The 26850-nt window shown below is 40.0% G+C and overlaps 1 protein-coding gene across 1 annotated transcript in view; it reads right to left on the bottom strand.

The window, feature by feature from the left end:
• Positions 1–26850, bottom strand: part of LOC103183929 (SAC1 like phosphatidylinositide phosphatase) — a 58509-nt gene that overhangs the window by 15880 nt on the left and 15779 nt on the right. The window contains exons 3-9 of the mRNA XM_007901691.2: positions 25502–25576; positions 23484–23611; positions 19177–19326; positions 16172–16231; positions 13755–13788; positions 7640–7741; positions 4117–4202 (exon numbers count right to left, since the gene is read on the bottom strand). Of these exons, the coding sequence (XP_007899882.1) occupies positions 4117–4202; positions 7640–7741; positions 13755–13788; positions 16172–16231; positions 19177–19326; positions 23484–23611; positions 25502–25576 (635 nt within the window). The remainder of the gene's footprint in view (positions 1–4116; positions 4203–7639; positions 7742–13754; positions 13789–16171; positions 16232–19176; positions 19327–23483; positions 23612–25501; positions 25577–26850) is intronic.

Genomic DNA, 26850 nt, shown 5'->3' with positions numbered 1-26850 from the left:
TGGTATTAAACATTAGACATTTGAAAGTAAGGAGAAGAATCAGGCAGAACTTTGTTTTTACAAAAAAAGTAAAAGATTTGTAGAATAAGTCACCAAAGAAGCCATTGGACCAGATAGTGTAAATAGAGTCATGGAATCATAGAATCTTACAGGAGACCATTCGGCCCATCGTGCCTGTGACAGCTCTTTGAAAGAACTATCCAACTAGCCCCACTCCCCTGCTCTTACCCCACAGACCTGCATATTTTTCCTTTTCAAGTGCATATCCAATTCTCTTTTGAAAGTTACAATCAAATTTATTTCCACCATCCTTTCAGGCAGTGCATTCCAGATTGTAACAATTCTCTGGGTAAAAACATTTCTCCTCGAATGGCCTCTGGTTCTTTTGCCAATTATCTTAAATCTCTGTCCTCTGGTTACTGACTCACCCACCAGAGGAAACAGTTCCTCCTTATTTACTCTATAATAATAATAATAATCCTTGCATTTGATATAGCGCTTTTTACGTCAGGAGGACGTCCCAAAGCGCTTCACAGAACACACTGTAAAGTGAATTAACTGTACATTTGTGGGCGAAAGCGGCAGCCAATTGCGCACAGCAATGTCCCACAAACAGTCGTAGATTGAAAATGACCAATTTATTATTGTTTTGGGTTTTGGAGAGATTATTATTAGGCGTGTGGAGTAAGGAAACTTGCCCAAGGTTTCGCCCTGACCTGCCTGGAATTGAACTCAGGTCTCTCACTTGCAAAGCGAGTGCTCTAACCACTGAGCTACAGGACTCTACTCTATCAAAACCCCTCATAATTTTGAACACCTCTATTAAATCTCCCCTTAACCGTCTCTGCTCTAAGGAGAACAATCCCAACCTCTCCATTCCCTCCACATAACTGAAGTGCCTAATCCCTGGTTAATTCTGATAAATCTCTTTTGCATCCTCTACAAGGCTCTGACAACCTTCCTAAAGTGTGGTGCCCAGAATTGCACACAATACACCAGCTGAGGCCTAAACCAGTGATGCGTAAAGGTTTAGCATCTGGGTTCAAGAGGGTGAAATGGGCTAAATTTCATGTCAAGACTTGGAACTCATATAGTCTAAGATGACCGTCCAATGCAGTGCTGGGGGTGTGCTGCATTGTCGGAGGTGTGGTCCTTTGGATGAGACTTTAAACGAAGATTCCATGTGCCCATTCATGTGGGCATGAAAGGTCCCAAAGTACTATCCGTAAAGAAGAGAGTTTATTCAGGTGACCCGGCCAACAGTTCCTAAAATAAAATTACTCACTCACTCCATGGCTGTTTGTGGGACATTACTGTGCACAAATTGGCTGCCGCATTTACCTACACAATACAGTCATTGCACTTTCCTGTATATCCTGTGAAGCGCTTTGGGACGTCTCCCTGATGGAAAAAGGTGCTATTCCAAATGCAAGGATTATTGATTAACTGCAATTCTGGAGAGTGAGGAAATGGGTTGGGGGGAAGATGTTGGAAAGTGACAGTTTTGTTGGATTTTAAAAAATGCCTTTTCTTATTCCCAGCATTTGTTATATTCTTATCAACCTAGCCAATGAACATCACAAGAGCATTTAATGTAGTTATGGCAACAGCCTGAAGGCAAACACAGAAGCTGTAGTTAGTAAATAATTGCTATCCTGAGGTCCTGTCATCTGTACATTTCTGGATTGTGCATTTGAATTCCGGCTCATGGAATTGGATTATTAGTAACAAATTAGTTTTTTTTTGCCAAACAAAACAAAGTAAAGTTGTATGCCATAAACAAATAGACAACCCAGCTTCACAGGTATTGGCACTAAGAATGGGGGGAAGGGTGGAACAAAAGAGCAAAGAAAAGTCCACCCATGGCACATCTGGGTAATTCATAATTGATACCATGGAAATTTATAAATTTAGACCACATTGTTCTGCCCCCAAAATCTGATAAGATAAAGAATAACTTTTTTTAAAACTTGAAATGTTAAAAAAGAGGTTGAGTGGGAGGTCAGAAATATCGGGATTGAAATAAAATTATCTTCCTTAAAGGAAAGCAAATTCTTAAAGAGATAATGTTAAAATTTATTGTTAGCTAAAAGACATAAGGAAATTCTGTCACTTTGCAATAGAAATTACTTTGGATAGATATCTGGGGAGGACGAATTTGCAGGGCTATAGGGAGTGAGCGGGGGAGTGGAACTAATTTAGATAGCTCTTTCAATTTGAATTCTTACTTGCAGAATCAAAACTGGTGTTAATACGGCTGTCGCTTTACTTTGTAAGCAGGATAGGATCTTGACCTTTGCACATGGCACATGATGCTCCATTTGTTGCTTTATATAAATTCTTCGTAAAGTGAAGTAGTTATTGTTTGCTCTCAATCTCAGCAGAAGAATAGGCAGAGCCAGTTCACTGATGTAATAAGCTTACAGTCTTCTCGCAGAACGACTTGCTCTGTTAATTCCATACAAAAGGTGGTGAACACCATCTTCATTAAGGCTTTGAAATGTTCTTTAGTTTTACTAGTCTTGCCTGTAGGTTGGGTTACATCAAAATTTTAACTCATGTTCACAAGAGAATTTCAGTCTTCTGATCTTTGGCTCACTGCATAAGAATGTTTTTATACAATACCGAGCCCCACAAAGGAAACATAAAATTCAAACACGGGGAAATAATGCTGTGTGGAATAATGCCAATCAGAATTTACCCCCCTTCAATTGCAGGCTATGTCCTCCAGTTCTCCTGTTCTGGACAAGATGAAACAACTTGCCATGGTCTATCAGTCTTCTTTTTGGCAGTCTATCATTTTCAAGTGCAGACCCTCCTATAGCCAAAAATTGAGAAGGTGGGAGTGCAGCTGCTTGAATACTCTAGAATACTGACTTGTGTAAAGTGAGTGCCTTTATAGCAGCCGTACTAACAACCAGTGCTGCACTTTTGATTCTACAAGTAAGAATTTAAATTGTGCTTACAGTGAAAACTTTTCTGAAAGTGAATTGACAAATAAGGAAACTTAATTTTAACGTCCTAGTTACTTATCGCCTTCTCGTATCATGACCCAGTGTTTAGAGAAGGGATGTAACATATATTACAATCAGAAATATTAGCTTTGGATTTACAGTGAACTGTAAACTGCAGACGTCCCTAATAAATCTTTTTCAACTGTGAGATTCCCTCATTTGGAAAATGAACGTGAATGTTGATGGTAAGTTAAAATTGCACTTAAATGTTTGACAATTGTTGTTGGAAAAGGTACTTGATGTACTTAGGAGGCAAAAGAACATCTGAGCCACCTGGAAAGAGTGCCAAGTAAAAACTCTCAACAGTTCATTATTTTTGTAGACTCAAAACTCCTTACACAGCTCGCCAAAGATTTAACACTTACAGCACTAGTATTCCCGGAGAACTCTGTAACTCCAGGTTGGCTACAGTATTATGCTAATTTATTACACACAATGAGGCTCAGATATGACATTACAGAAATAAACTGAAATATTAGGAGCAATTTTAGTACTCCCTAAAATCAATATACAGGATTTTAATCATAAGCCACTACTATTGCTCTGTCTGATTTTTGATTATTCTCTGTTTAACCTTTTATTTTCTATGATCCACATTTCTTGTGCACCAATTACTTATTCTTGAGGCTTTAGCAAACAGGCAAGAATATTTATGTTTTTCTCTGTCTCCTCCCGTCCATTTTCTGACACCGGTCCATTAGTTTCCAATTAGCTGAACATTGGTTTCATAATCTATTTTGCAGCTAATCAGAAAATAACTCAATAAAGATTGACCAGATTACTTCATTCAAACATCAAGCATTTTATTCAATTTTCAGGTGACTTTGGGTAGAATGAGCACCATGGAAGACAAGCTGATGTGGTAGCAACCCAGATAAGATAATGCTCTAAAATGAATTCTCATTGCTTGCATTCAGGAGTTACATTGACTCCTTGCATGTTTGGAGTGTGAATTTAACAGAACACATCCCAATCACTCTTCCAAAAGAAACTTAAAACAGAACACAAACAGGCCTGAATTGTCAATTTCAGTAAGAGCTTGGTATCAACTTGTGCAGTGGGTGACAAAAGTCATAACATTACCCATTTATCACACACTTACCTGCACCAAGGATGCTTTCCAGCCATTGTATTGGACTATTTGTTCAGTCTCCACAAAGTTTGCAGCATGTCCTTCAGAATCAATACCTAACAAGCATTGAAAATAAAATGTTGAAAGGTTCTTTAAAAATAATCCAATGTTAATTATTGATCAGATTTTTGTAACTGCAATTAATTCCACTTCACATGCCAAAATTTTGATGTTAGAAACTTCTACCTTCTGCAGGGTAACCATAAGCACAGTATGCAAACTTTTCTTATTCGCTATTTTTTACAGTGCAAATGACTGAAAATAATGGACTCAAAATGTCTCTGGAATTCCAAGTGTACAAAACATCAATCAAAATTGTTTCAAAGATAATCCAAAAGACTATTGCAAACACAGGACATGCAAACTATGCACAGTAGCTGCTATTTTGTAAGTACATGCTACTGTTGTGCACTATTTAGTGGCAACACAGCAAACTTTTTAAAAAAAGGTTCCAGGTTCAATTTTTCAGGGTTAAAAAATAAAATGCAAGCTGAAATTCCTGAACCCTTAAATAGCCACATAGAAACAGGAGTAGGCCATTCAGCCCTCGAGCCTGTTTTGCCATTCTATAATATCATGGCTGATCTGTACCTCAAGTTCAATTACCGGTTTTTGCCCTGTATCCCTCAATATCCTGACCTAACAAATAGTTATTCTACCTCAGTCTTGAAGATGTGAAAGGATCCACATGAACTGGATAAATATGGGTGTCGTAGAACACTTTGTGAAAGGCTGACTATCTTTGATCAAAATTTTGTTTGCTGCACATTCAAGGTGACTTGTATGAAATGCACCAATGCATTGCAAACTTAAGTACCATCTTATGATCAAGAGAACTTGGAAACGATCTGTTGTAAGACTTTTGTCAAGCTTAATCCAACCAGCTGTCAAAATGAGTAATCTTATAGCAAATCATTTGCACAAGCCTAAAACAGACTGCTGTGGTAACTTGTATAACCGACCTTCTGTGACTACATAACAGCATAACTTACTTAGATTAGTGTCAGTTCTATTTGGAAAGCGGTTCTCCCGAGTATCCTGAACAATAACCGCCCAAATACAATTGGTCATTAACTTTGTGGCTGTTTGTGGCACACTGTTGTGCATAAACTGGCTGTCGAATTCAATCATACAAAAAAATTAGTCACCGCACGTAGCAAATAGTGAAGTGGTTTGGCACATCCTTCCGATGTGAAAGACACTGTACCAAATGTAAGGATTATTACAATAATTTTCTGTATATTTGATTTTTTAATATTAAAGGTCCATCCATTATCATATTAAATATAGCTCTGTTATAACACATTTCCAAAGTGCTAATTCGGTTATAATGTGGTTGAGATGGGGACCCCATTGACTGTGCATGACAGAAGTCGCCCTGTTTACTTCCCATGTGCCATCCGGCTCTCATGCTAAAATGGACACCTTCTGTGTCATTAGGACCACATTTCGCCCACAAATATAGTCAATTCACTTTACAGTCTATTCTGTGAAGCGCTTTGAGATGTCTAGAAGACGTGAAAAGCGCTATATCAAATGCAAGGATTATTGTTATTGTAGGTCACCAGTGTCCTCGTATTCTACGCACTATGTGAAGCCTAGGACGTGATGGCAGAGATCCGATGACCTGGAGGCTGACAATTGTAGCTTCCTGAGAACTAAAATGACCGACTCCAGGTTGCTGCCGACATCACTTCCTGCTTTGCACAGTAAAATGGAAACATTGAGTTTTAATTTAAAAAAAACTGAGTGATGAAAATAAAGTAAAAATAAAAATGGTGGTAATGCATACTGACCACCGTCTGAAAGAGAATCCCATTTAAAAGATGGAAACGTAGGAATCACAATACACCCAACAGAAGGGTGAACAGGAAGAGGTCAATAAAGTGGAGTCCTGTAGCTCAGTGGTTACAGCGCTCGCCTCGCAAGCGAGAGACCTGGGTTTGATTCCCACCAGGGTGAATCTTGGGCAAGTTTTCTTACTCCACATGTCTGATAATAAACCCTCAAGAAAAAAAATAATAACTTGGTCACTCAATCCACGAATGTTTGTGGGACACTGCTGTGCGCAATTGGCTGCCGCATTTTGCCCAAAATATAGTCAATTCACTTTACAGCATATTCTGTGAAACGCTTTTGAGATGTCTGGAAGACATGAAAAGGGCTATATCAAATGCAAGGATTATTTTTATTATTTAATTCAAACATACTTTCACAAACAGGCAGCGAATGGGTCAATTATCCATTTAGAGATTGTGAAATTCTATTGAGAGGTGTAAAGTGCTATGGGAAGGTCATCTGAGAGAAGGATAAGATCTACAGGCATTTGAAAAGCATAGGATGGAGTGGGACACAGGTCCAAAGTGTAAGGGAAAGCAGCAGAATGTGAATGCCATCTACTGGTGGAATCCCTAACTCAGGTCTGAAATTGCTGAAGTCAAAGCTCAGATCAATGGACTGAAGATGAGATACTGCCTCTCGTTCCTAATATTTGTGCTGATCTTGGCTGGTGCAAAACAGGAAAGATTAGTGTGAGAGAGAGGGGTTAATGAGAGTTAAGTAACTGAGCCACAGGAAGTTCAGGATAACCTCAGCATCTGACCTTTGAATAAGATGTCTTAACAATTGCATCTCAGTATCCACAATGTTTGATTTAAAGCCGAAAATTATAAAAAGATGCAACATCAAAGCATAACTTATCTAAATGTTTCTGACCTTTCAATGAACACAATATTTGTAAATCTTCAATAAATCACATGGGACACCCATTACTGGGTCATATAATTTTGAAACCTAAGTCAAAGGTCAAGGCCTAATCAAAACAAAATCTGTGATGTGCCAAATGTGTACCATGAGATGTATTCCATTACATAAAAATTAAGCAGTCAAATTTTATGCAAAATAGTTTTCTTGAATTAGCTTTTCTACTGGAGCCTGTGGGTCACAACCAAACCGGCACATATTGATCACCGCACTTTTACCCACAACAATAAGCAACTTGCACTGTTTATCCACCTGAGTGAAGACTTAAAATGTAAACTGCAACTGTCAGTCACTTGAGTACCAGACTTGCTGCCAGAGATTTGGAGTTTGAAATCAGATGGCCTACCCATCCCTTCACCCATCTGAGGTGAATCAAACAACCGCGTCTAAAAATGCAGAAAGAAGAAAAAAAGAAAAAGAGAAAGAGAGAAAAAAAAAGAGAGAAAGAAAGAAAGAAAGAAAGAAAGAAAGAAAGAAAGAAAGAAAGAAAGAAAGAAAGAAAGAAAGAAAGAAAGAAAGAAAGAAAGAAAGAAAGAAAGAAAGAAAGAAAGAAAGAAAGAAAGAAAGAGAAAAATTTAAATAAAAATCAGAGAAGCTGACACACACAAACATAATGAGATAGAAAGAAAAGCAATGACATACAAAGAAGAGCAGAGAGAAATATGAGCACAGTGTGTGAATGAAGCAGAGAGAGAATTTCATTAGTTAGTTAAAAGATATCATTACTTACCACGAACGTAATATCGAACTCCCGCCCTGAAGCAACTCCTCCTGGAGATAATTATCCAGTCAAAATATTTTCCATTTACGCAGCAACATTTCACCAGCATGACTGACATTGGAGGTGGTTAAGGATCATATTTAACCAAAGTAAAATTTCCTTATCATACTTGTTTACCAGAGCAGGATGGAACATAGCATAGATTGTTAAAAAATTAACGTTAACACATTAAAACAATTCCCGAACAAGGAGTAGTGTTCTAGATCGATTGCTTCCTTAGCTTACAAACAACAACTTGTATTTGTGTATCACTTCACAGTGATCAGAGCACCGAGCAGGAATGTGAGGAAGAATTTTCAAGAGGGTTGTAAAAATAGGAAGAGAAGGAGCAAAGTGAAGGGAGTTTAGCAGAGATTGGGCAGTGTCTGGCCATGCTCATGATAGTGCAGGATAGGATTCGGGCTAGAGGTTTAGATAAGTTGGGCTTGTGGAGACTGGAGCTAGGGAGGCTGGCAAGAGAGAACATTGGAGAAGTCTAACCTGCCGTGGGGGGAGGAAGCAGGGGTAAGAGACAGGATGCAGATGGGCAAGGTTTTGATCATGAATGTATATAATATAATATAATATAAGCCTTGCATGATATAGCGCTTTTCACATCTTCAAGACGTCTGTAAAGTGAATTGACCATATATTTTGTGGGCAAAACCCAGCAGCCAAATGCACACGGCATTGTCCCACAAACATTCGTGGATTGAAGTGACCAATTTATTATTGTTTTTTTTCTTGAGGGATTATTATCAGGCATGTGGAGTAAGGAAACTTGCCCAAGGTTTTGCCCTGCCGGGAATCGAACCCAGGTCACTTGCTTGCGAGGCGAGTGCTGTAACCACTGAGCTCCAGGACTCCTTACGCAGGTTCATGTAGAATATGAAGTTGGACTGAGGGTCAAGCAGAATGCCAAGCATTGACTCACTTAGCCAGAACCTGCAACCAGGGATGTTGATAAGAATCAGAGTAAGAGTCAAGAAGGCATTGTGAGAACCAAACAACAAATCCCTCCATCCCAATCCCTGATTTCTCCTTCTTCACTTTCAAATCCTGGGCCAAAACACTCTCTCCTTGACTGCACCTTTGGCTTCCAAATTTTCCCACCTAGCTAAAGCTCCCATCCCATCGTTGCAAAGCACTTGAAGATATTCTGTTACATGAAAGGGAATATATAAGTGTAAATTGCTGTTGCTGTAACAATTCAGTTTGTGTACACACAAATACTGCACAAAACACGCAGTCAAACCCATTTGAAATGGAAAGCTCTAGTACAAGCCATTTTCCCCATGCCCAGACATTATTACAGTAACATAGTCAGCCCTCATTGGAAAACCTTTTTGACCATTATAACTGACTGGATGCAACATTTATTAAATGAGAAAGTTCCTAATTCAAACAAAGTGAATTACTGTACAACTTCTCTACCCCCCAAAACACAAGGATTAAGCACAATGCAAAATATTTTCACACAAGTGAACCAAACATAAGGTTTAGCCGCAAGGTGCTGAACAGATTCAACCCAATGTGTAGTCATAGTGACTGGATGTTTTTGAAGCCGGAGGAATGGCCTATAAACAACAAAAGTCAGAGAACTGAAGGGGAGGTTTTGTTTAATCGTCAAAACAATGGGAGACCAACCAAACCTGAATAAAGGGAACAAAGAAAACTTTATACAACATCCATTCCCAAATGGTGACCACAGCTTGATTTCTAAACACTCACCATAAGCAATACCATTGAGACGCGTTAAGTCTGATAAGACTTAAAACATTCTGATAAACGCATATTTGTGCCCTTCTAGGGTCAGAACATGACATCTGAAACCTCAAGCGATAGCAGCCTCTAATTTCCTTCATGAATTATAGACAATTAGCACAAGTCCAATTATTTTGAGCTTCGGGCAGAGTGTTTAGACATGTCTATTGAAGCCCTACATACAATGAGTTATTTCCTCTCCAATAAATAATACTGTGGATATAGTAGTTAGTTTATCCTAAAATATCTAGATGAAGAGGCTATCAATAAAAGCATAATAAGTTTAATAATTTAAGAGTTGAAATCTGCACCAGTCTTCAACAAAACCAAAATTTTGAATTTATATAGCACCTTTCACAAAGATAATGTCTCAAATACGTTGTTTCCGAGTTACCCTTGCCTGATAGTGAATATATCAAATGCAAGGATTATTTTTACTACCTAAAACCTAGAGCTTTCTCAAAAAAGCATTACAAGAGTGAAAAGTAGCAGCTAATTTATTTGAAAAGACGATTTTAATCATAATAATGAGCCATGCCCTGCCATTAGTTGAGTTGCTCTTTCATTTATTGAGCACCATAATAAATAACATTAACCACGACACCAGCTATAATCCACAAGTAGAAAACTCAAACAATCATCAATTTCAGTCTGAAATTATGCTTAGATGCACATTCAGAATGCTCACGGCTGAATACTATATATATATATATTTTTAAAATAGTCTCAATAGAGAATGTACCTAAATAATTTATTTCATCTTAACAGATCAAATATTAACACAATTTTTTAAAGATGTCAACAACTTTGATCGTAAATGTTTAAAATAGAAAGGTTCATCATACCAGCCTATTGTGGCTTTAATTAAAGTGCAGGTTTTCCAATATTTGTACTATCAGTGGTGTCTACACAACCTGTACAGCTTCTCCTTTAGTCGGGGGATAAGTACCTTAGGCCAAGTTATTTGCCTTCAATTTTGGTCCCTAAAAGAAGAAATAACCCTTAAAAAGAATTTTTTGTGCTGGGTAATCCAACAAATCTCCGGAGCAACACACAGCGCGTGAAAAAGCTAATCCTGTTTTGTAAGGAGCTCTGTTGAGACAGTTTGTTATGAACTGAACAATCTGCCACTATAAAACTATTGCACTGATATGAATGTGCAAACTGAAGTCATGAACCAACAATAGAGCATTTATAATGTACATTAAACAAATTCATACGTTGTTAATTGAAGGCAAACAAAACAGTCGCTCATACCTTACTTCAAATTATCAAATACTAGAAAAAATATAAATACAATTGCACTAAATACACAGGGAAGTTGGATTCTTTAAATTTATAATTTAAAGCAATTCAGAAAAAAAAGTAGAACTGAGAGAGAAATATAAAGAAATAATGACTAACAAAACAGAAAAAAAAAGATAGTAGTTGGGAAACATGGTGAAATAGAGTGGATGTCTGTTACTGTCACTTTCAATTTGTCAGCCAAATGAAAAGAGACAGTTAAGTGTGAAGCAGCAATATTAGGAAATCAACCTCCATGCACGATTCCTCTGAAAGGCGGTCACAATGAACAGTGATGCAATAAAATTTCCATCAAATAAGTCATTCAAGAGTTTGTAAGTGACTCCACATCAATTTTGTGGAGATTGCAATTTCACTCCCCACTTAAAAGAACCTAGAAACCATTGCAACTGACTCATGCGACAAGAAAATAACAGGCATGGACGTGTGCAATAACTAGAGACTACAAGCAGGAATTAATGATAAAGGGAAGATCAGAACCAAAAAGTCAATGCCAGTCTGCTGAGAATAAGGAAGTCAAAAAGTGACAAACAGCACTTAATTAAACAAATCACAAACAGTAGCAATGGGAGGGAAAAAAAACAATTGACATAGAATATGCAGGAGAGATCCAATTACACCAACAAACAACCATGTCAATGGTTCACTATTGTGCAGCTTGTAACACGTAATGGGAATTATGTCATCAATGGATACAGCATTGCATTAATAAGAGTGTATTAATTTGCTAGTGAGGATATAACAAGGAAGTAAAGTCAACTTAGTCATTCGCACTTTAGTTAATACCTGATAAGCGACTACTTATTTAAAAAAAAGAACTATTTTACATAAATTAACGCAGCATGAAAAAGAGCCACTGGGTCCAACTAACTCATGTTAGTGATACCTGCATTTTGGTTCAGTAAATATTTTTGCTCCAATTGTTTTTAACTCTTGTTCTTTTCTAACAAATACTCAGAAAACAGCTCATGTAAGCAGTAAAATTGGTCCAAAAATGATACAAAATATTGTGTTTCAAATAAGAATCCGAAACATTTATGTATGAAATAGAAGAGAAAGACAGAACATAAAAGAAAGTGAAAAACTAAGATGTAACCCCACTCAGGGAGACTAAAGTTAATTTTAACATCTGTGGATTGGGGAAGGATTTACATAGGATTCCAACTCCTAATAGTTATCCAATCATCCCAGATGGTATATGTATGGGTGTCAGAAGAGAACATCGATCTTAGTCGTGTTGGTTCTCATATAGTTAAAAAGCATGGTGATGTATAACATTCAGATGCATCACTGAAACAAGGTGCCATAGGACTGCCACAGTCTAGTAACTGCATTCGGGAGGAACACAACACCTTACACTTATATAGCACCCTCCACCAGGATAGCGTCTCAGAGCGCTTAACAGTGGCTGAGCCTGACTCCGAACTGGGGCGTGGGGGGTGAGGTGACCGTAAGCACGGTCGAAAAAAAAGGTTTTCAGGCAGGACTTGAAAAAGGGGAGGGGGCAAGGTGGAGGGATTAAGAGAGAGTGTTCCACAGTTTCGGGGCGTAGGGGCTGGAATGGAGGGTGCGGTGGACGAGCAGGAGGCCGGTGCCAGTCAAGTGGAGGCGCCGGGTGGTGGATTGGGGAGTGAGGAGGTCGGAGAGGTAGGGAGGAGCCAGGGAGTGAAGGGATTTGAACAGGATAGTGAGGATCTTGGTCGATCTGTTCGGTGATGGGGAGCCAGTGGAGTCTGGCCAGAACTGCTGAGATAGGTTTACGGAGTTTGGTCCGGGTCAGTATGCAGACTGCGGAGTTCTGAATGAGATGTAAATATGGAAAAGTTATTTAGTAAAAGGACATTTATTACCAGCTTTCTGTATTGATAGGGAAACTTGACCCAGAGCAAAAAAAGTTAGTCCGAGTAGCAGACCAGAGTCGGAAGGGTGGGAGAATGGTGCTGGAAGAGAGGTTGAGGAGCAGCAAGGCTGTGAAGGGACTGGAATGTTAGGATGAGGATTTATTGATCTGCTGCAGTGCTGGGAGCCTAGTGAGGAAGGAGATAATGGGTGTGCAGAGCATAGTGTGGGAAAGAATACAGACTGTGTTAAATGCTACAATTATCTTTTTATGTTTTATTGAAAAATGTCATAGATAAGAAATGTGTAATAGAGTAACTACTGTGCAGATGATTTGGAGATTATGGAGGGAGAAGCTAGTGAGGCCAGCAAGGAGAGCATTTAGAAATCTAACCTAAAGTTGATAAAGGCATGGATAGGGATTTCAGCTAAAGAGGGAGTGAGATCAAAATAAAATACACAGTTTTAACTGTTACGGGTATTCCTCGGTGGGGGGTGGGGGGTGGCTAAACTGGCTCCAACGTGACATGCTTGGCAACAGAATGCCAGAATCGAGCCAGCCCTCTGTGGTGGGCTTGGTAATCCAGTTCCTAAGCCAGGCGGGTATGCAGTATTCCAGGGCACTGCTGATGACAGCACATCCTGGCTCATCGGCAGGACCTGGAGGGGCAGACGAGTAACTGGGGCAGGAATTCTTACCACTCAGTTCCTGCAAGCCAAAGTCCTAATGGGTAGCTAGACAAGCAATGGGAAGGCTTGCCAGATAGTGCTCTTAATGGCAAGTTATGCAACTTTAGTAGGTTAAACTCCAGCAGTATCCCATGCATTTTCTGGCGTTCCCAAGCCTTTGTTCTTGCCAATCTGCACCTAATACTCTCCGGCATTAAGAAAGCAGGATGCACCCTCCAGGGAGAGAATTTCCATGTTATAGATGGAACGTATGGAGCTCTCAGTTTGGTTTGAATAGTCTTGAGCATAGTGATGAGTTTCCACATGTGTCAGACACCTGGCTGACCAAAAAAACAGGCATGAACACTGAGTCAGAAATAAATGAACAGAGCAGTAATGTAAATGGACAGTAATATCCCTTGCCTATGATTGCTAATATGTACTTTAGTGTGGGAATTTGATTATTATTCATCATAGTTGGCTCCATCACCATTCTGTAAAAGGATACAACCATGAACCACTGGAACAGCAAATCTGTGGAGCTGTTGGTAAGAAAAGAAGATACATTAACTCAGCTGTCAATTACCGGTGAGAGAAAGGATGAGTTCTATCAATATTTGCCCATTGGGGATGCAGCATTTCAAACAAGTTCCAAATCACAAATGATTGTGATCGTTGTCAAATAAACATGAATTTTGCAAATTGAAATCTAGTGACATTAAAATGTGGACGTTAAAATGCATTTTTTTCTCATCTTCTATAGTGTTCCTGTGGAAATTCCTTGTGGAATAGCCACCGAGAACATTGTTCTTCACAATGTACGTCTGTGTTGCTGCAGTTTCTTTGCAATAACAGTAATAGCAAACAACATAAGAAGAAGCTATTACCTCTGGGTCAGAACTCAACTCATTGGCTTGGGACAAACGAGAATTGTGCTTGGCTTCAATCTTACAGCCAGGCAGCAAGCCCATTCATTTAGGACAGGCCTGTTCTGCACAGGAAAAAACTCACAAAACCCTCTATTTCTATTGAGGAAGTTGCGAATAGCACACATAATAATTATAAACTGGAACGTGCCGGGCATGTTATAACAATAGAGACAATGGCTTTGGGAAGAGGGAAGTTAGAAGGAGAGAAATTAATCAAAAACTTTTAGTATGTCACATAAATAAAAATGCATCAACTTTTAATTTAAAAATCTTAACCAGATCATGTACAGTTATTTTACTGAAGCGCTCTGGGATGCTGCCCTGCGTGAGGGACGCTATATAAATGCAAGTTGTTGTTACTTTTCCTGTTAGTACAGATATAATACATTACAGTAACTATGAGGTTAGTTTTTTTTTCCCAAAAGCTGGTACAGTATATTTCACCTTTCTGGGTGTTCCAAGTATTGGACTATGATTATCACTCCACTAGCTTTGGGATGAACAGTCTGCAAAATGTCTAAATACAAATTGTGTGGAGAGTAAGGGCCTAAAAAGCCATTTAGTCTTAGCTTAAGATCATTTTATTAGAATTTAAGATTACAGAAAAATTCTAATTTCTGCCTTAATTTAGAAGCCAGTTTCTTGCAGTTCTTAAAAAGAACTGACTTCTAAAGTAAGACAGAATTTAACAATTTTCCACAATTCTGGGAGATCTTAAATTTTGAGACAAAATGGATAAAGCTAGTTATCAAACCAAGTGTTTTTTTCACTTTTGTTGAAGGAATATTACCCTTAGTCCTAATGCCATGCAGGAGTCATTCTCATCCAGGAGACAAAAGATAGCTCATCTTCTGATCTCTAGGCATCCTACAATAAAGTAGCCTGCAACAGGTTGCCAAGGGTCATGATTTATATGCTTTGCCTAATTGCATTTAATCCCAAGCAGTCTTCACAATCTTAATAGGGCACGCTTCACAATCTCACTTTCTCTCTCCCATCCTCATTGGTTTTAGAATGCGGAAAAAAAATGGCAACCCTACTTTGGACACAATCGGAAGATAGAAATGAAGGTTATTACATTTACTTATCACTCATTGGCCTGAATCACAAGACACATTGCAGAACTCACATCTACAAAGTATATAGAGCATAGTTTACCTTATGGCTTAGTGAGTTGATAAGCCATACAAACCAAAAAAATCACAAGTTTGACCCCTGATCTTTGCTGAGTAAGATGATCTCAGCCGTAGAAATGATACCATGAAAGAACAGGAAACCTGCCAGGCTCCGCTACAATGTCTCCCAGAAGAGAATAACCTGACTGCACTCACAGTCAAGGCTCATGTTAAAATAATGGCTAATTGGGCTGGGTATCAGAGGAAGACCCGCACCAGTGGATCTGTACCCCAGTGAGCAAGTCAATGCCTTCGGCAGAGGTTGGGATGGGAGAGAAAGAGAAAATTGGCAAGAAGAAGAAAATAAATTTGAAAATTGTCGGTGAGACAGGAGGGGCTCTGGAGTGGCTCCTCTGCAGCCTTCCTCTGAAACTCCTCTGCATCTTTCTATGATGTTGATATTAATCCTATAGTGAAATGCCCCAAAACTAGACACAATATTCTATCTTTATACTTGACTTATCTTGAGGATGGAGTCAGAATTCAGAACAGACTAACACTTCCAGAACAGAATGGGTGTTTAGGAATATTGCAATTTTACTTCAATATGAATTAAACCAACAAGACCAGTGAGGCCACTTGTTTTTCCCCTTCAGAAATGCTATTTCACACAGCAAGGTGAATCACAAAACCAACTATTTGTTGCTTTGCACTCCACTCAAACACAGGCTTAATTCAGCAAACGTTTATAGACATCTACTTGCAGGACTAACCAGCTCGGAAGGAAGCAGAGACAACAACAATAAGAGCTGGTCAAAACAACACTAAAAAGAAAGGTCGAATTATTTTTAGATAGAATATGTGATCAACAAGCAACTCACTTCTGGCTGTGCAGCAAATTCCCGCAGGAGGTGCCCATTCCATACAAAGCGCTGATCTGCCTGCAGGAACAAACAATGACATTAAAATTCAAGTATAAGGAGCTAAACACTACCATACCACTGACAAAGAAAACGCATGCAGCTGGAAACCTGCAGTTTAATACAATTCAATGCTTCATAGATCTACCTTGCAGTACCTTCCAAATGTGCCATGGGAAACAGCATGGTTTCAAAAAAGAAATTGAGTCAGCTATCTTTTACTTCATTTTTAAAAAACATTCTTTCCACCGCTCCTGAAAGTGGTGATTGTTGATGGGGTACAAGCTCACAGGTGCCAGTGATAATATACAATTTTACATTTCTATAGCTCCTTTCTCATATCAGGAGGATATCAAGGTGCTTAATCTGGCTTGGCACCTGATACCTGACCCGAGTGGTTATTCTTGTTAATCTTGGACAATAAGTAATGGCAGACTTTTTGACTGTGAGAGACATTACAGCTGAGGTTGATTCTATCCTCACTGGACATTTACAAGTAATTTCATGACTCAAAACGGCCACTCGTCTGTCTAAATTTACTCTTTCAATGACTGACGGTAAATCTTTTAAAATATAATGCAAATTCCTATTTATACATTAACCAGATTAACCACTGGGATGTCCAGTTTAAATTGTGCATTCTGCGTAGTGCTCTGCAGGAATTATTTGGGGTTTTATTTAAAATGAATGTTGTGCTATGAGACACTATGCTATGTGCTTGAAAACTAAAATGGTGATGTAGTGAAGAAGTGTAACTGGCTAATTATGCCAACGCTACCAGGGGATTAAGGCTGGAAAGGATAATACAGGAGCAGGGGGCCAGGAGAGAGCATGACTGGCCTAGCTCGCTCTGGCACGTACATTGTGCTTGCACAATCTGTTATTTGTTCTCACTGTGAATTACTAGACAGAAAAGTAATTATTCCCATTTTTTAAATTTTCTTTTAACGACACTCAAAGGAATGGCTGGTTTTGACAAACAGACATTTTATTCCCTTTTTACCCACTAACAATGCATATGCAATCCTGTGCTACACACATTTACAACACATTTGAGAAATGGGAATTACATTTGACTGGATTTTCTTTCAACTTGGTGAACAATACTAGTGCAATTTATTAGCACACTAGGAGCTGGCAGTGAGGATAAGCTAAACCATGTTTGTGTTTCTCTACCATTTTGCATAAATATCTCAGTGCACTAGATGATAAGCATTTATTTAGATTCCAAAATGAAAAGGAATGCACTTGTGTAACACTGAGAACAATGTTTAAAGCTGCGGGAATGAGACTAGACCACAATGTATCTCAGCGGCAATAGGAAGAGCAGCCGCTGGCTAGCCTTATTGCCCACTAGTTGGTTACACAAATAGTTTCCTGCCTAATAACACCAATACAATTGTCTCCTCCACAAACCCTGGAAAAGGCTCCAAGTCACAGCTGTAACGAAGGAAGCCATTTAAAATCCTGAAAATGTATTTATGTAGTGGGATTGAAGTGTTCTTGGATTACACCCAACTGTATCTCTCAGCCTCTGCCCTCAATTCCATATGGTGCTCCAACTGGTGTTATCTGATTGATTGCCTGTCAGACATCAAGTCCTGGATGAGCTCTAACTTTCTCCGCTTGAATGTCAACAAGGCAGAAGCTCTCCTGTTTGGCTCACCTCAGGCACTGACAGCAGCAATCTACCTCACAGAGGAAATGAAAACCTTAGTGTCTTGTTCAAATCTCAACTGTTCTTTAAATCCCACATCCGTACCTTGACCCTCTCAGCTTTCTACCACCTCTACAACATTACCCACTTCTGCCACTACCTCTCCCCTCAAACTACCGAGACCCTTATCCATGCTTTTAATAATTCTTGCATTTGATATAGTGCCTTATCACATTGTCAAGGCATCTCAAAGTGCTTCATAGGATGTACTGTAAATTGGATTGACTATTTTATGGGCGAACAAGGCAGCCAGCATATGCACAGCAACGTTCCACAAACAGGCATGGAGTGAATGACCAATATTATTTGGGGGATTGTTGGCCAGAATAGAAGGAGAAACTCCCTTTTCTTTTTGAATAGTGCCATGGGATCTTTAATGTTCACGTAAACGGGTCCTCGGTTTATCCAAAGGACAGCACTTCCAACAATGCAACACCCCCCTAGCGCTGTATTAGAGTTTCACCGTAGACTATGTGAGTTCAAGTCACAATACGCCCAGGCTTGACTACTCCAACTCTCTGCTCACCAGATTTCCCAACTCAGACCATTCAGAACTCTGCAGCTTGTGTCCTCTTCCACACTAGGCTCTAACTAGCCTTTCATTCCCATCCCTGCCTGAATCCACTGGCTTCCCATTACCCAGAGAATTGAGTTCAAGATCCTCAGCCTCGTTTCTTACATCCCTTCACGGTCCTGCCCTTCCTGCCCTCCATAACCTTCTAAAACCCTACTAAGTCATCTACTCCCTCCACTTGGCAGGCAATAGCTTCCTTCACATGCCCCGCCCTGCCTGCACCATCATCGTCAGTCGGGCTTTCAGCCTTTCTGCCTCCACTCTCTGAAATTCCATCCGGAATCCCTTTGCCTCTCCCCTTTCCTCGTCTCCTTCAAGGTCCATCTCAAGATTTTCCTTTTGATCTTGCCTTCAGTCATCTTCCAGTACCCCAACCCCACCCCAGATCCCTCCAGAATCCAACCCCCAGCTCGACTGTCCAGTGCCTTTAGATGTCTTCCCAATGTGAAAGGCGTTAAATAAATGCAATGCGTTGTTGTTGCTCTATTTCACAAGGTTTCTTTAAAAAGTGTTCAATACATCACATTTTTTAGGATTGAGCACCCCCTACTGGAAATGATCCCGCATTGCTTACAGTCCTGCTGTAGTTTAGATTGCATTTCTGTTCGGAGCAGAGGCCTCTCTGCTGAGAATGTTCCGGAGAGACAATCCGATGGAAGGCAACAGCAACCTTACCCTTTCCAGTAGACTCATTTCTTGAAACTCAGGACTGGTGTTGGCCAAACGCTGCAAAGTGTGAGTGAGGTCGTAGCTTGTGGAGAAGTAAAATCCATCTGTGTTGAGAACACCGTTAAGCATCGCCAAAAAGGTCTTGTTATCTTGCATCTATTAAGACAAGAGAAACAATCAGCAGTGAGCCTTTTCAATATCGTATCTGAATCAGGTCAGTGGGGGAGCAAAGGCAGACTTAATAATTGCTTTGCACCTGTTGCTTTGTTCCCACATTCAAAAGAAGGGGTCGTGAGCGGGAGGTTAGGGACAGTGCACATTGTCTACAGACACAATACAAATCTTTCATTGATTTTATTATTGGTCCTTTCTTCTCACCCTCCTCCCCAGCTTGTTCCACACAAATCTAGTGTTACAAGATATGTCAGTTGAATTTAAATAGCTGTGAAGTTATTGTCACACGAAGCACTGTTTTGTGCTGAAATTACTAGAAGCCTTGTTGTCCCTTACCCAGGTTTCTCAATGCAAGTATATTGACGGGGAATGATAATTGCTTAGGCTCAATAATAATTCTTGTAAAGTGCCTTATCACGTCATTAAGACGTCCTAAAAGGGTTTCACAGAATATACTGTAAAGTGAATTGACTGTATATTTTGTGGGTGAATCGCAGCAGCCAATTGCGCACAGCAGTGCCCACAAACAGTCGTGGATTGAGTGACCAAATTATTATTATTATTATTTTGAAGCGATTATTACCCCCGGAAAGCGATCCGCCAAACCACTAACAATCGAGTTCCTACTTACTGTTAAGGAAACAGATGTGTGGAGTGAGGAAACTTGCCTAACATTTCGCCCTGCCCGGGAATCAATAATAAATCATACAGGAATAAAACTCTTCTCTAATGACTTTCAAATAATCCTGCTACTGTTTATTAAAACCTTTGGACCATCTAAAATGTATCAAATTGTACATGTCTATGTTCCAGTCCTCCATAAAATACCCTTTCCTTTGTACAACAGTACCATGACTTATCAAAAGCAGTTCGAATGTAATGGAGTATGATTTCCATAACCTATAAGAGACACATACACCACATTCAGTTTCGTCTTATTTTGTAATCCATTCACAATTTCTCTGTGAAAGACGACAAACACTAGATTCAGAAGGAATTCTACTGTTGTTTCATCAGTTAGCTTTGAATGCCGCTGGGTGGTAAAGCACTGTCAAAGCACCCTCAAGAATTCAATTTACAAGTTCAAGTGTAGATTAAGTAGTGAGGGTTTGACAGGTATTTAACAATTAATGATTAAACAAATATGAAGTCAAAAGAGATCGCTCTTCTAGGAACATAAGACAGGAACAGGAGTTGACCATTCAGTCTGTTCAGTCTGTTCTACCATTGTTTTGGTTCACAGCTGTCCTGCAACTTAGTACTATTTTCACTGCCCTTTCACCTTGATATCACTGCCTACTAAATATTCATCTACCTCCCTCTTAACTATTCCAAGTGATCCCGCATGTAGAAACTTTTAGGTAGTGAATTTCCACAATCCTTTGGGTGGAAAAAAAACATCAATAACTTGCATTTATATGATGCATTTCACGTGGGGTAGTGTCCCGAAACGCTCGACAGTAGAGAAGTCTGACCCCGAGCTAGTGTGGGAGAGGGTGGGGGGAAGAGACCGTAAGCACGATCAAAAAGATCTTTAATCTGGATTTGACAGTGGGGAGGGAGGGGGCAAGGCGGGGGGATTAAGTCCTGTAGCTCAGTGGTTAGAGCACTCGCTTTGCAAGCGAGAGACCTGAGTTCAATTCCAGGTCAGGGCGAAACCTTGGGCAAGTTTCCTTACTCCACACAGAGCCTAATAATAATCCCTCCAAAAACAATAATAAATTGGTCATTTTCAATCTACGACTGTTCGTGGGACATTGCTGTGCGCAATTGGCTGCCGCGTTCGCCCACACATATACAGTCAATTCACTTTACAGTGTGTTCTGTGAAGCGCTTTGGGACGTCCTCCCGACGTGAAAAGCGCTATATCAAATGCAAGGATTAATTAAGGGAGAGAGTTCCAGAGTTTTGTGCGCAATTGACTGCTGCGATTTGGCGGGAATGGAAGGTAAGCAGGTCAGATAGGTAGGGAGGTAATGGTGGAGGCGGAAAATGTTGTGGAGGTGGGGGAAGGCAGAGCGGGTCATGGCACGGATGAGGGGACTAAAGGACAGTTGAGGGTCAAACAAGACAGTGAGGTTCTGTGCTGGCTCAGTGAGGTGAAGAGTACATCCATGGATGGTGATGCTGTCAGCGTCTGAGGTGACAAGGTGCTGATGGGAGCCAAGTAGAAGGGCCTCCATTTTGTCAGCATTGAATTGGAGAAAGTTGGCTCTCATCCAGGACTTGATGATCTCCAAATCTATCAGGATAGCAATAATCATGGAGTCGAGGTTGGAGGCAGAGAGATAGAATTGGGTATCATTCGCAAACATGTGGAAGTTAACCCCACGCCTGCACATCGTATCACTGGGTGGGAGCATTTAAATATGAAAGAGAGCCCTAAGGAATGCCACAAGTGATAATGCGATGGCTGGAGGAGAAGCTGTTAACAGATACAAAGTGGAGATGATGGGAAAGGTAAGAGTGAAATCAAGCAAGGACAGAATCATAAAGGTGAAGCTGAGAGGAGAGGCAGTGGAGACAAACAGAGTGGTTAACAGTGACAAAGGTGGCAAAGAGATCAGACCGCTGTCGCTTATTATATAGCCATTGATGCTCATGATAGAATGGATGAGGTACTGGAAAACGGCCATTACCTTTGGAGCAATACTCTGAGCCACTGCCTTTTGGAAGAGGGGAAAACATTTTGGGGGAAACAAACCGCATCTAAATATCCTGGCAAAAGAGGTATGTACCAAGCTGTACAGACCAGAAAAGTCCAAGGTTAGATTTATCTCCTGTGCTAGCTCATCTTATCTGGGTTAGTACAGTTTTATTCAATGCCAGCCTGGGATATGTGAGAATGAGTGAACAAAAGAAGGATTTTCACTTCCACTCGCTATGCAATGACCTCGCTGTAAAACATTCATGAATTTTGATAAGACAAGGCAAGAACAGGATGTGCCTCAGCTGTTATTTCTCCTCCAACCCCCTCAAGCTGCTTGTCAGCATTGACTGTTTTGGCTCACACATGAACAAACACCTGGGCAAGCCAACAGGGAGGCTCACACTCACGGCATTTCAAGAATTTCCGATACAGAGGGCCGCTGCCATTTTCTACTGAGAAATTGAGAATGAAGTAAATGGACTTCATTCATAATCAAGTATGTGCAGAATGGGAAAAATAGGTTTTCTGTTGCTACGTGCAGACTCACCCCAGTGCTGGCGTATATGACTGTGGGAGAAGGTTTAGTTGGCAAAAAGGAAACAAGCAGTGCTGTGTGGCAGCAGGAATTCCCCAAATCCCAGTGCACTTACGTGTGCATGCAGCCAGCTCGCAGAATGAAATAACTTGTATTTTTATCACGCTGAAACTCTCCAAATGCTTCATGGTAACTATTGTCAACTGTAGTAACTTATCTGTAGACAAATGCAGCTACCATTTTGTGCACAGCAATTCTACAACATGAATGAAAACAGTCATGAGATAAATGACCAATTTAACGAGAGGATTGTTGGCAGGACAACAGGAGAAACTCCCTGCTCTTTGCGAATTATGTCAAGGGATCGTTAACGGACCCTCAGTTTAACATCTCATCCGTAGGACAGCACTCTGACAATGCAGCAATCTTCTCCCAAGCAATGGATTGGAGTGTCAGCATAGACAGTGAATTCAACATAAACTTCTAACAATTAAACTAAGCTCACAACAAGTGAGTCATGTTGACATGTCTATTATCCGGAAGTGGGATATTCGGATGAAATAATGAACACTGAATCTCAAATTATATATTTTTGGGTCCTTCATTTCATTCATTAAAATTAAGGTATCAGTGTAAGAAAACATTTACACCTACAATCACTCATAAGCATTCTTAGATTAGGTATAATAGAGGCAAAATGGAGAACAAAGCTCTCTGTATTTTGACCTCAAAATGCACTTGTCAGCAGCAGAAAGCATTTCTCAGTATAAATTTGTAATTCACTAATTAAAAAACATTTTGCAACTACTAAATGAATATGAAGTGCTTCATTTTATTTTCAAATTTTCTTTATTCCTTCAGCTAGTTTGTATAGAATTTGATAAATAAAAAATGAACCCCAAATCCAGTGCTGTCTGTGGTTATTTAAAGTCCTGAATTCAAAGCTGTATTTACCTGCATATCCGTGAGGTGCAGAACGGTCTTCTTGTAGGAAATTATGTCAAATTCCGTTGCTTTCCAGATGGGATGAGTGAACATATCTCCCACCTTCTGCTTTTTGGTAATGACAATAAGGTACATGCCTGCAGAACAACAAGTACTTTGTGCTTCAAGAATCACTGAGCAATTTTCAGATTACAACACGGAGATGGAAAGTATTAAAGTAGAAGAGGTCTTATTTTGAATGTCACTTGATCTGTTAATATAGATTTGGATAAAAGGTTCGAAGCATGGATTGATGATAAATGTTAAGTATTTGGGAAATAAATGTCAACTAGCAATCCTTTTTATGGAAAGTTTGTTGAATACTTCTATTTCTCCATTTTTTCTTCTCCACTTTTCTTTGCCCAAAAAGCAGTTGCCATCTTTTTTCTTTATTGGGGTAAAGTTTGAAGAATCCCTTTTGGTAACTTGCCAATTGGTCATTATTCCTGGGCAAGGCTGGACAGAGTATTGACAGGCTATGCCATCATGCTACCAAGCCCTATTATGGCCTCATCTGTGATCTACATGCCTTTAGGCAGGACTATCTAGATGGGGATCAGGAGCAGGAACCTGGATTATTTTCAAGTCCTTAACTCAAGGGTATTGAGTACTGTTAGTATCCTAACTGGGATCAGCTAACTCAGTGCTGACCATGATTCAAACAGACATTCTGATCTGTGTGGTCTAGTGCTGTATGGGGTCATCAAGAGCTACAAGACCATTCATAAAGATTGTATACTTTGTTTTCCAACGTCCCACTGTTTTAAGCCTTGTGTGGAGTCCTGAATATTATTTATCCCTTTCAGAACATACATTATTTCCAGTATATATCTGCAGTAAGGCTTTCTATAACAACAACTTGCATTTATATAGTGCCTTTCACGCAGGGGTAGCATCCCGGAGCGCTTTACAGTGTGGGAGTCTGACAACGAGCCAGGGGCCGAGGAGGGGGGAGGTGATTGAGGTGAGCATGGTCAAAAAGGAAGGTCCTTAGACAGAAATTCAAGGTGGGGAGGGAGGGGGCAAAGCGGGGGATTGAGAGAGAGAGTTCCAGAGTTTCGGGGGGTAGTGGCTGATGGCACGGCCACCGATGGTAGAACGGAGGGGCGAGGGGCAAACAGGAAGCCGATATAAGATGGAATACTGAATACAGTATAAGAATACAGTATATATCTATTATCGCAAAAATACATGGGACATAGTATCAATGCTACACTGATCTCAACACCTTATATGTGGACATTCTTTTAAATGGGAAGAAGCTTCTGCAAATATATTGCTGCGTAAACAACAGTCAGCTTCATTGGCAAACCAAAGTTACTATAAAGATGTACGTTTTAATGAATTAGTTAATCATCCTCAAGTGAAGATAATTTTCATATCTCACTACTGCCTAAGAAATATCCCTTTGTTTCTCAACACACTGAGATTTTGTTTTAAGCGCTCAGGTGCAGTAAATGCAAGTTGTTGTTGTTTCATGCAAGCAGCATCATTGGAGATTTCTCCTAATGGCGAAGAGGCTGTCTACAGATGGCTTGTAGTATAAAACTGAACTGCACAGACCTTGGAAGCTCCCAAGTTCATTCTCTGGTCTATCCCGAGTTAACTGACCTCAGCTGGGTAGCAGTAGAAGTACTACAATTGATAGGAAAAATCAGGCAGAGATCACCTTCTTGATCACAATTCAATGCCAGCCCCTGCCCTGTTCACCAGAAAATCCACTGTATACATCGGGTTCAGTGGTGGTGTCCCCAGATTCAAATAGCCTAGTGCTAATGACGGGCACCGAGTCTCATCCATGTGAGTCACTCATCCAGCAACAGTGAAGCCACGTCCCAGATTAATGCTGGGATTGAGCACTTTAAGGAGAAGAGGAAGGGGGGAAACTGGAGGGAGAAAGAAAGACTGCTAAGCTAATAAAGGACCACACACACCACCAGCATCACACCATCTCAGAACAGGGCATGACTTGTCTTAAATCCACCCACCTGCAACCAGGCGAATTGTTCCCATGATTCCATAAACGGATCTCGTAACCGCAGATGGCGGAATGTCTTTCTTAACTATACAGAAGGAAAAAAACATAAATTTGTCTTACTTTTACAAGAAAAACATAAGAAAGTGCACCAAACTTAAGAACATAAGTGCACCAAACTCCCTTGTCTGTGGCCAAAATGTCTGCAATAATGTCTCCAATTTATCTGGAGATAAAGTTATCAACAACACCCATTAAAATTGCCAAAGGAATGTGAGGAATCTAGATAGATAATAATAACTAGAAAGTTGCAATTTCTTCAAGTTTATATATAACTTAATAATAATAATCCTTAAATTTGATATAGCCCTTACCACGTCTTTGAGACGTCTATTTTGTCGTTGAGGTGTCTCAAAGCGCTTCACAGAATATATTGTAAAGTGTGTGCGTGTATTTTGTGGGATAAACTCGGCAGCCAATAGTGCATGGCAGTATCCCACAAACATGCAACCGTGGATTGAGTGACCACACTTTTTTTTGGTGGAGTGATTACCCCCGAAAAAGTGATCCGGCAATCAACAAAGAACCGGGTTCCTACTTACTGCAAGGTAAACAGAAGCACATGGAGTAAGAAAACTTGCCTAAGGTTTCGCCCCACCTGGGAATCGAACCTGGGTCCTCCCACTTATGAGGTGAGCATGCTCACCACTATACGAGGGGACTCCATAATTAACAAACAAGATATTAATCGTAGAGGCAGATTTATACTAAATAATGTCCACCATGAACAACCATAGAGACAGATTCTAGGTGACAAATCAACACACCACAGAGAAGCTGAAAGATCAGCTGACATATTACTGAATTACATATATTTAGGCCTTCATATATGATATCCAAGTAATACACAAGTGTTGCCTTGGTCTTTGAGCTAGGTAAATTCATAAAATCTTGAGTTTTCATATTTACTGTTTTGCACATGATAATTTGGAGGGTTTGTTGAATCAAGTGAGGTTTCAGTCCCTTTGCAAACTTTAATCACTCTAATGGAACAAACAGACCTGGAAAATCCTAGGTTGGATCTCTGATCTTTGCTGCCAGTGACACGAAGCTTAGTAGAAAAACGACAGGTTCCCAATGGCAATTCTATGTGGAAGTGTTTATTTCTAGCTTTCGGTCAGGTCAGGACCGAGCTCAGCCACAGTCTCCAGTCAAACTGTCCAATCTCTCAAGAGAGTAATGACAACTTGGCCAAGATAGGAGTCGTGTCAGTTCCCCCTTTGCTAAAACATGCCTAGCAACTTCGGGGATAAAGGGGTAAGAAGAAAATAATTTGGGAGGGAAACATGACGGTTAAAAAAG

Source organism: Callorhinchus milii, unplaced genomic scaffold, assembly GCF_018977255.1.
Source record: "Callorhinchus milii isolate IMCB2004 unplaced genomic scaffold, IMCB_Cmil_1.0 Scaffold2, whole genome shotgun sequence".
NCBI lineage: Eukaryota > Metazoa > Chordata > Chondrichthyes > Chimaeriformes > Callorhinchidae > Callorhinchus > Callorhinchus milii.
This window is presented reverse-complemented; position numbering and strand designations above follow the sequence as displayed.